Source organism: Alexandromys fortis, unplaced genomic scaffold (genome assembly GCF_014885135.2).
Source record: "Alexandromys fortis isolate MF-2015 unplaced genomic scaffold, M_Fortis_MF-2015_v1.1 scaffold_334, whole genome shotgun sequence".
NCBI classification, from domain to species: domain Eukaryota; kingdom Metazoa; phylum Chordata; class Mammalia; order Rodentia; family Cricetidae; genus Alexandromys; species Alexandromys fortis.
Window position 1 is genome coordinate 148,085 of NW_026068274.1, and position 11,511 is coordinate 159,595.

Consider the following 11,511-nt stretch of genomic DNA (forward strand, 5'->3'; position numbering starts at 1 on the left):
AGACTTCCCTGCTCATAGAATCTTCGTCTGGTGACAGATGAAGATAGAGACAAAGTCCCTCATCAGAGAAACAGACTGAGCAGCCAAGGTCCAATTGAAGAGCAGAAGGAGGGAGAAGATAAGCAAGGAAGTCTGGATCACGAGGGGTTGGTCCACCCACTGAGACAGTATCCAAATTCTTAAACAATGACAAATATCCATAACCCATTGCACGACCAGAAACCATCACCCCACCTTTTGGAAAGACGGTTGTTTTACTTTTAAATTTATTTCCTGATGTCTGTGGGTGATGACCTCTTTAGGGGTATCTTGAAAAGAAAAAAAAATATTGGTTAATTGTCAAGTCCTGGGAGAAGTAGCTGTATTATTCGTTGTCCAGTCTGTGTGTAATGGGAAAGTGCAGGGTTTTTCTCAAGTCCTGGACAGAGCAATTTGTTAGCCTGGATCATCTCAGCTAGCCACCTCAATTTTTTTTTTTCTGAGCAGTTTGTAGTCCAAAACCAATCTTTAGGTGGTGTTTTCAGCTTAGTGCTATTATTATAGTCCTGGAGGAATTGTCATTGTGGGTCTACATCCTTTTTTTGGAGACTTCAAATGTCAATATTAGGCATGTCATGGTTCACTGCAGAAAACTGATAGAGACTCAAACCCAAAATCATGTATAGAAAGCTAGATGAAACCTTTCTCTAGAAGTAGTATTCTATATGACCATTAATATTATGAAATCTCTCTCTCTCTCTCTCTCTCTCTCTCTCTCTCTCTCTCTCTCTCTCTCTCTTAATCTTATAAATATTATACCTTAAGGAAAGCTGATAAAAAGTAAAAACCAAAGGATTATGAGATTATTGCCAATACAATAGTCTTTAAATTTTGTTTTTCTTTTGTTCCATATCAGACAGTTTTTCTGACACGAGACAGAATTTTGATTTTACTATCATAAGCATGCTTAGGTTTAGAGAAGGAGAGCCCCACTCCAAATCCCAATCTAGCTTAAATCTTTAATTAGACTGGAACTACAAGAAGACCATGATCATTATATTTCTCTAGAGAATAGCAAAAAGAAACATTTTTGAAGATTTAAGAAATTTTATCCTGCTGGAAATGTGATATATAAATAAGTCAACTTAGTGTTTTCCTTGAAACATTTCGTTTCTGGATAATTTGTCCTTTTCTTCAGATGTCTCATTTGTGCAGTGGTCTTCAGATTCCTTAGCTGCATACCTCTATTCTTCTGAAAGGATAGAAACAAATCCCTCATCAATTCTAATTCTGGGGAGATTCCCTTTGGCAAGTAATATCTGATCAAATGAAAAGCATTTGTTAGTTTTATAGGTTAGTTAAGATTGAACAGCCATGGTTCATTTGTTGTTGTTGTTATTGTTGGTTCTTTGAGACAGGTTTTCTCTGTGTAGTTTTGGAGCCTGTCCTAGAACTAGTTCTGTAGACTAGGCCAGCCTCAAACTCACAGAGGTCTGCCTGCTCTGCCTCCCTCTGCTGGGATTAAAGGCATGCATCACCACAGCTTGGCTTGGAGATAGTTAATGAACTATAATCTCATATAAACAAGATCTATCTCTTATTCAAATGGGATCTTTACTAATTTTGATGATATCCATAGCTTTTCTTCTCCTGTAGAAACAAACAAAAACCCTTTCCCATATGTAACACATGTCCTGGTTTCCATTCTGAGGTCAGTACATCTTTAATGTATATGGGCTGATTTAATTCCATAGATTTTTCTACTATCCAATGTTTCTCTGCAGCTGTTGTTCCTTTTTCATTAGCATTTAAAAATTCAAAATTAGTAAAGTATTATGAAATCTATTTCTGATGGTATTTATCATTACTTTTTATTTACCATATTTTTAGAGTTCAATTTGATCTTTCTATAACTGCTCTCCTGTAGGATTATGTAGAATACCTGTACTATATCTTATATTAGTATAATAAGCAAAAATTGTTTCATTTTCTTAGAGATATATGCTGAAACATTGTCTGTATTTATTTGTCCAGTTATACCCATGATGGCTACTATTTCTAGTGAATTATTAATTACAAGATCAGCATTTTTTTGAACTCAAAGCAGTTGCCCATTAAAAATCTGAATAGGTATCATTGGTGTTTTGTTATCTTAGCCTTTCTAACTGGTGTAAGATGGTATCTCAGAGTTGTTTTGATTTGCAATTCCCTGATGACTAAGGATGTTGAACATTTCCTTAAGTGTATTTTGGCCAATTGAGATTCTTCTGCTGAGAATTCTCTGTTTAGTTCTGTACCCCATTTTAAATTGGATTATTTGGAATTGTGATTTTTAATTTCTTGACTTCTTTATATATTTTGAAGATCAGTCTTCTGTCTGATGTGGGGTTGGTGAAGATCTTTTTCCATTCTGTGAGCTACCTTTTTCTCATTGGCTGTATCCTTTGCTTTACAGAACCTTCTTAGTTTCCGGAAGTTTGACTTCTTCCTTTCCAATTTGAATTCCCTTGGTCTCCTTTTGCTTTCTTATTGCTCTAGCCAAAACATCAAGAACTATATCTAATAGATATGGAGATCATGGACAGCCTTGTCTTGTTCCTGATTTTAGTGGAATCACTTTGAGTTTCTTTTTATTTAATTTGATGTTAACTGTTGGCTTGTTGTATATTGCTTCTATTGTATTTAGAATATTCCTTGTATCCCTATTCTCTCTAAGACCTCTATCATAAAGAGGTCTTGGATTTTGTCAAATTCTTTTTCAGCATCTATTGAGATGATGATATGTATTTTTTCTTTTAGTTTATTTATGTAATAGGTTACATTGATATATTTCCATATGTTGATCCATCTCTGTATCTCTTGGAGGTAGCCAAGTAGATCATGATCAATGATCTTTATGATGTGTTCTTGAATCAGTTTACCAGAATTTTATTGAGTATTTTTCATGAGTGAGACTGGTCTTTAATTTTCTTTCTTGGTTGGGTCTTTGTGTAGTTTTGGTATCAGGGTGGAAGGAATGGGAGAAGGGGAAGGAGTGGGAACTGGGATTGTTATGCACAAAGAAAAAAAGAAAATAATTTTTGAAAAAATAAAATAAAATGTTAAACATTTACATTCTGAAGAGGCTGATTTTGTTACCAAGATTCTGGTAAAAATTATTTTTCTATCTTCATCTGTGTCTATGCTTATTTTAGCAAAATATTATCTATTTGTATTTTTAATTTTGGACTTTCTTAATTTATAAAAGTTTGTCAAAATACTCACTTTATGTGTTTTCCTTAAAGTTTTTGTTCTCATTTTTATAGTTGTTCTATTATCCAGAGCAATATGCAATGTGGTTTCTTTTTTTTTAATTTTTTTTATTTTTATTGAGCTATATATTTTTCTCTGCTTCCTTACCTTCCTCTCCACTCTCCTTCTATTCTCTCCCATGGTCCCAATCCTCCCAATTTATTCAGGAGATCTTGTCTTTTTCTAATTTCCATGTACATTAGATCCATACATGTATCTCTTAGGGTCTTCTTTGTTGTCTAAGTTTCTTGAATTGTGAACTATAGGCTGTTCTTTTTTACTTTATGCCTAAAAGCTACATATGAGTAAATAAATAGGATATTTTCTTCTGGGTCTGGGTTACCTCACTCAATATGATGATTTTTAGATGCATCCATTTGCCTGCAAATTTCAAGATGTTTTTGTAGGGAGGACGTTAGTTTGTTTCCCGAATGCCTGGCATTACTTTTTAATAATAATTCCCAACTCAATATAGCTTTTGGTGAAATGGTCTTTTTCATAATATTAATTTTATGAGGCTATTACCATCCTCCCATATTTTAGTTTCTTTCTGTATCTTTCTTTTAAACTTTTCAGTATAGAGGCCTTTGCCACCTTGATTCAGTTTATTTTTAGATATTTTAATTTTTCCTTGTTATTATCAATAAGAATGTATTTATAATATCTTTCTCTGTATGTTTGTCCTTAGATATAGAAAAGTTAATGAATAATGCAAGTTAATTATTTATCCTTTCCCATTGCTGAAATTGTTGATCACTGTTAGAAATTTTCTGGTAGATTTTTTGAATCCTTAAGATAAACATAATTTAATATTCAATTGGAAATAGTTTGACTTGTTTTTCTACTTTGTTCCCTTTAATTTCTGTCTTTTGTTTTGTTGTTCCAGCAATTTTGTTGCTACTGTCTGTGTTCTCAGTTGTACTTTGTGTTCATTAATTATCTTCCTTTTTGTTTTTATAGTCTCTTGGCTATGCTCATTCCTCTCTTCTTATTGAAATACTGGGGCTGGAGAGATGGCTCAGTGGTTAAGAGCACCACCTGCTCTTCCAAAGGTCCTGAGTTCAATTCCCAGCAACCACATGGTGGCTTACAACCATCTGTAATGAGATCTGGTGCCCTCTTCTGGCCTGCAGGCAGAGTACTGAGAATAATGTATACATAATAAATAAATCTTAAAAAAAAAAGAAATGAAATACTGATTCCTGTATTTTTTTTAAGTTTGATTTGTTGGTTATAATTTTAAGACTGTTTATATAATGACAAGTTTTTTCTTACGTTTTAAATATGACACATTTTTTTTTCTGGGTCTATTAGTCTATATTTGCCATGATGGTTTTTGAGGACTTGGAAATCATTGTTCCAAGTTCTGGATTTCAAAGTTCTATTTGAAAAATCAGCTGTTTCTTTGATAGGTTTTCTTTACATGTAACTTGTGTTTCTTCTTTTCTTTTTTTCTCTCCCTCTCTCCATCCCTCTCTCTCTTTCTTCCTTCCTTTTGCCAGATACTCCTTCTTTCACACTACAATTATGGTACACACACAAAAAATGTTTGTATTTTGGGAAGCTGGTCTAACATCAGAAAAAAATATGATAAGGCTAGGGTGTAAAGAGATGAAGCCCAATGTAAAAATGCAGTGCATAGACTCAGCCACAGAAGATAGCACTGTGTACTGTTACTACATCCCAAACTAAGCATTAAGTGCAGATGAAGGAACTAATAAAAATCTACATGCATTTGTGACTTTGCTACTCCTAGCTTTAAAGATATAGAACCAGTTACTAAAAGTTTATAAATTGTATTTCAGTCACATTAGTTGGTGATATTTATTGAGTACATTGCTATTAGATAATATTCTTACATCTATTTAAGTAATATATGAACTTGAACTTAAATATCTTGAATAGCTTTAAATATTCACTAATCTATTTTACCAATGTGTGGGTTGAACAGGATAATAAAACTTTCAGCTATACTCCTTCTTGTTTCTGTATACACACTATGCAAGCAGGTGGCATATGTTTTCCCAGTTTATCCTTAGTATGTTCCTCAAATTATAGAATATTTAAATATTTGGCCCCAAGTTTTCATTTGCAATGAAATTTTCCCAACTTGATTTTTTAGTCACTGGGTCTGTCAGTCTTAATTGAATCTGTATATCTGCTTTGTCACAAAACCGCCACATCAAACTTTTGGATTTAATATAGAATTTCTGACTAGAACAATGTTTCAGGATGGATATCAATTGTATAGCCCTTTGGTGTCCAAATTTTATAAATGAGGGACTATAATACATGTTGCCTAATACCCCTACAACTCACAAGCCATATTCTGAAAGCTTTCTGTTTACACAACTCTTCTTGGTGTGTTTTTGGGTATTCTGTAATTGCAGGAGAGATGACTGTCATTAACATTTCTCTAAGATCCGAATTGGGCTACCTCAGACCAGCCAAGCCAAGGGAAATGGCCAAGGCATTATCTCTGTAGATTTAGACATGAGGGACCAATTAGAAGAAAGGAGTAGTATCTAAGGCTTGGCGATCAAAGAATGTACATTTAAAATACAGCATTTACCATTCTTTCTTTCATCACTATAACATGTGTGAAATGGAAGTGACATGTTTCTTAAGTTTCCCTCAAACAAACAATTAGTAAATTAAGATATTCTGAGCAAGCAGTGAGACTATTTTAGTAAGGAAATCAAATTCTTTCTGTTTTCAACATAGATAAATATGACTAGTAAATAATTCTTGAAAAATTATTTCCAGAGATTTTGGTAGGTCAAAGAAGGGAGAAGCGAGTTTTAGACTGAGGTAGGACTGTTATGCTGAAAGATGATCTTGTGGTGTACAGGACTGTCTATATGAGCAGAAAGACGTGTTGAAGCCCTCTCAGGAACGACAGATTGTCATCAGGCAACAATATCATTTAAGTATACTTTCTTTCACAAGTACAAATTCAAAGACAAGGTGAGTCCAGATGAAGTGTTCTGATACAGTTTTCTTGTCATAAGTAATTCTTTTCTCCTAAATGGAGAATATAAATTTTCTTAACCAATTAGAAAAGAAAAAGTGAGCTTTAAAATGCAAGAGGTACAATGTAAATGTGTTTGAATTCTACAATGTGCTATTTTTGAAAGTTGTGACAATAATTAAGATGCTTAATTTTTATGGTATTGCAGTTTCTCAAAAGCTAAGATTTAGAATGGAGCAAAGAGATGGACACTTCTTGAGAGCCTGGTGTATGCTGAATACAGACAGCTAACTGAGGTTAATGTACTAGAAAGTTCTGGAGACTTCTAAATCTAGGTAGAGATTCTGATGACCAATTTCCTCTGTGGATTTCTTGCTGACTATGCATCCATGTTGTGTGTATTTACACCTATAACTTTGGCAAAATTACTCTAGCATTCTGCATTTGAAACACTTCTGCATTATTGGATTCTTCATGACAGAGTCTTAAACAACTACTTTTTCATGTCTTGGAATAATCAAGTGGCACACTAACATTACGTCTGCCTTGAGCCACTGGAAGATTATAAGTTGAAATGTAACCAAGAATATGGTTCTTCCTATGTCTCTTGTGTGTTAAATAAGGTACAGATGGAATAAAGAAATTGTCTGGAAATAAATTAAATATCTTTGGCTCTGACTCAAAGTCTGAAATGCTAAACCATCAAGTCCCAGGTATCTAACTGCCAAAAATAGTTATTTCCTAATAATATTTGCCAAGATGACCATTTCTAACATTGGAAGCAAAATAATTACTACTGTAACTGTCCTCACAGTGTACTAATGAGCCACTGACAAGTGATCTAAGAGTACACTCCTGTGCATTCCTTTCATAGAAATCAATCATGTGGGGCTGGAGAGATTACTCAGTGTTTAAGAGCACTGAACTCTATTCCAGAGGACCTGGGTTCAATAATCAGCACTCATATGGTAGCTCACAACTATAATTCCAATATTTTATCTAATATACTCACATAGACATACCAGCAGGGAAGGCACAAATTCACACACATATAGTTTAAAAAAGCAAGAAGGAAATCCAACATATGAAATACTAATTTTGTGTAGACTCTGTCCATAACTAGGTGTTGGAAACACCTCCTGAGAAAACAACTGGAATGTTTCTTTCATTAGAGGTGAACCAGAGTTCATGGTAGTAAAAAAAATTGCCCATAAGAGGTTCTTCTTTATTTACAAGGCATGATGTAGAAGATTAGATTTCAAAATTGATGTTGTCACCTTTGTCAGTATGAAAATGGTAACCTGTCATCTCTAAGGAAAATGATTTATTCATTTCAACAGGCACACTAGATGGGAGCCTGCTGCAACTATGTGCTGTGCTAAGAAGTAAATATCAATGAATCATCAGCCTGGTGCTTATGTTCAGGTAGGCATCCCACTGTCCTAAAACCATGAGCAGCCAGTAGTTTTGTGACATATGATTGTTTTCAAATCCAGTACACCAGATATTCTTATTCCCTCTAACTAGTCGCCTCTGCATGGTCCCCACAGAATCTCCCTTCTGAGCAAGAGCATCTGGTATGAGGTTTATAAATGTACCTAAGAGTACTTCACTCTCACTGTTGGGTCATATTATCAATATCAGAATCCAAGTTTGTATGTTTTAAACAACTGATCTCACCCCTGCCCTCCTTAATCACACTCCTTGTTTTTTATCAACGACCCCTTTAATCCTGCCCTGTCCCTTGCTCACAATTTTGAGTAAGGAACATCATAAAGACCTGTTTACATGATACCTGTACAAGAATCTAGAAACAGGGAATGCTTTTTGAAAGCATGAGTTTATTATAGTGGAGATAATTTTTATTTATGCTTTATATTTATCTGTTTAGTCCTAAGTATTTGTTTTAAAAATAGTAAGACTACACGGGAGGCTTATAATCTCATTTCCTTCTGTGCTTAGTAGTAGTTCTGTGTACCTACCATGTTCCTTCCTATGTATTCCTCATTGTCAGTATTTCTTGATTTGATAATTATAAAAGATTATTCCCACTTTTCTGTAAGAAGATCTATCTCCTTTTCAATTGTATTTGCTCTCAGCAAATACACACACAATGCCAGGCAATTTGTTACTAGATGTGAATAATTGCCACAAGGTACTCTTTGCTGTGCTATTTTGACCCATGGGATGGATATGTATTGTATAGGATGAGTTGAGTAAACATGGCCAGTATTGAAAGTCTTGCAAAAGACAGTGTTACAGAAGACATGGGGAAACACAGAGTGTGTAATTAGGTTAAATAATAGGCTCATGTAGAGTTACAAGTAAAAAATGTGCTAGCTATTTTATTCATGTTGCAACATCTTTGAACTGAGAACGTGGCCAGAAGTAAGTGGAAAGGAATAGTCAACTCAAATTTCAAAATAAGTTCAACAGAATGATGTTGCTGTAGAAAGAAAAATTCAGTGCTAGCATTCATTACAAGGCAGATTCTCTTTTTATTCTCCTGTCCTAATTCACATGGGAATGTATTTCACTTTAGGTCCCTTTTCAAGAAAGATAAAGCAACACGTTTTCATGGAGAAATGGAACCAGAGCTCAAGTGATTTCACTTTGTTAGGGTTGTTTCCACAAAACCAAACAGGCCTTCTGCTTTTGTTGCTCATCATCTTTGTGTTTTCCCTGGCTTTGTTTGGCAACTCAACAATGATCCACCTCATTCGTGTGGATTCCAGGCTCCACACCCCCATGTACATTCTTCTCAGTCAGCTTTCTCTCATGGACCTGATGTATATTTCTACCACTGTTCCCAAGATGGTATTTAATTTTCTCTCTGGTCAGAAAAGCATTACCTTCCTGGGCTGTGGAGTACAATCATTCTTTTTCCTGACTATGGCATGTTCTGAAGGTTTGCTCCTGGCATCCATGGCCTATGATCGTTTTGTCGCCATCTGCCACCCCCTTCATTATCCCACTCGTATGAGCAAAATGATGTGTCTGAAGATGATCATAGGATCCTGGATATTGGGCTCAATCAACTCTTTAGCACATACGGTCTATGCCCTTCACATTCCTTACTGCCATTCTAGGTCCATTAACCATTTCTTCTGTGATGTCCCAGCCATGCTTCCGCTGGCCTGTATGGACACTTGGGTTTATGAGTACATGGTGTTTGTGAGCACAAGCCTGTTTCTCCTACTTCCTTTTCTTGGCATCACAGCTTCCTATGGAAGGGTTCTTTTTACTGTCTTTCATATGCGCTCAACAGAGGGAAAGAAAAAGGCCTTCACCACGTGTTCAACTCACTTAACTGTGGTGACATTTTACTATGCACCTTTTGTCTACACTTATCTTCGACCTAGGAGTCTGCGTTCTCCCACAGAAGATAAGATTCTGGCTGTCTTCTACACCATCCTTACCCCCATGCTGAACCCCATCATCTACAGCCTGAGGAATAAGGAGGTTCTCGGGGCCATGACAAGAGTCTTTGGGTCATGCTATTCCACTAAACATTGATCATCTCTTCTCTATTCACATTTCTGTTCCCCTGAAAAACGCCAGACTACTGTTATTTATTGGAAATATAATGTGTGCCACATGCATGTCACACCTTTCTGGTGATTTATTACTAATTAAGATTAAATTGTATGTTCATTATTACATACTAGTACCATTATTCATATGTTCACATCATAGAATTATTGTCAATGATATCAGCAACAGAAATTAAAAGAGGAATTACTACCTAACATAATATGACACATTTTACCTTATGAATATAAAAATATTACTATATCTTAGGGTCCTCTGGCAGTAGGAACAGGATCTTTTCTTGGTGCATGAGCTAGCTTATTGGAGCCCATCCCATGTGTCCTGCCCCAACTTAATATACCAGTCTTTGTTGACTCCCCATGGGAGACCTTACCCATTGGAAGGAGTGGATTGAGGTTGGGTTGGAAGACAGGCTAGGGGAAGGTTTCAGGAGGGGAGGGAGGGAAAACTGTGGTTGGAATGTAAGATGAAATTAAAATAAATAAATAATTTAAAAAAGAAATATTATGATAATGATACTGTTTATGCTGATATTCACATGTTGTTTTCACAAGATTACATGATTTAATAGCTTTGATTATGTATTTTGCTTTTATTTTATCATTATTATAAGTTTATGTATATTGAATATTCACAACATATAGTTTAACTGTGCCCTTTCATGTGATCTATGTTCAGTTGGTGCTAGTGTCTCTTATGTAGGAAGATTGGGCAATATCAAAGTCTTGAAATACTTTAAGAACATTAAAATCAACCACAGCAAAGTACTACCCCACCCCACGTAGAATATGGTTGTTTTTGTTTTGTTTTGTATGTTGGGAAATATATCTCCATTAGTTTTCCTTCTTTATCTTTGCAGCTATACTCATTCTTCTCTTCTACTTAAAATATTGACTCGAGTTTTATCTGTAGAAATTTTGAGTGGACATAAATTCTTTCAGCCTGCTTACAAAATGGGAAGTTTATCTGTTTTCTTTAGTGTGACACATAGCTGTGCTGGATAAAGTAGTCTGGTTTGATATCTGTGACCTTCTGGAACTTGGAGTATATTGTTCTAAGATTTCTAAGTTTAAAGTTTTCTCTGAGAAGAATGTTATTCTGATGGTTTTGTTTGTTTTATGTCTTTAGAGTTGTGCTGTGTGATGCTTTTTTTTGGTTATATCTACTTGGTGTTCTGATGGCCTTTGTACCACTTATCTGTAGGAATATGTTTTTCTTTTGGGGACTTTTCTTTTATGATGATCATAATATCTGATCTCTGTCTATTTTGAGGGCACCATAGCATAATTTTTATACTTATCAATATGATGTCGAGTATTCTTGGCTTTAGATCATGGGCCAACATCTTAATTATGGAAGCCCATCCACAGTTGGGGGACTGGATTTCTATTAGGGACCATAAGAAAAACCTGATGGGGCTATTGCCCCAAGAATATTTGTCACCTTCTTAGATTTTAAATTTTTCTAAACATCATGTAGAAGGATTCTATTCTATGTTATCATTAGTCTTTACTTCTCTTTGTATTTTCAGGTACCACTAATCAATTTAAGGGTGACAATATAATGGAAGTTTAATTTGTGACTTCACAATTAGAAGCTGTCATGGGAAACAAACTAAATTTCAGTTATAGTTATGTCATGTTAAGCCCAAATTCCCATGTCTCAGAAATATTTTCACTTACATATAACAAATACAGCCATTAATCAAGTTGACTACC

At 34.9% G+C, this 11,511-nt stretch overlaps 1 protein-coding gene across 1 annotated transcript; it reads left to right on the top strand.

Annotated features, from left to right (window-relative positions):
• Positions 1–8,818: 8,818 nt before the first annotated feature.
• On the top strand, positions 8,819–9,757 carry LOC126494616 (olfactory receptor 2L13-like). The gene has a single exon (XM_050132059.1). It carries the CDS (start codon positions 8,819–8,821, stop codon positions 9,755–9,757), a length of 939 nt encoding a protein of 312 aa, XP_049988016.1.
• The last annotated feature ends 1,754 nt before the right edge of the window (positions 9,758–11,511 follow it).

Excerpts from the sequence above, each read along its gene's own strand:
- LOC126494616 (XM_050132059.1), top strand. The coding sequence starts at position 8,819 with ATGGAGAAATGGAACCAGAGCTCAAGTGATTTCACTTTGTTAGGGTTG.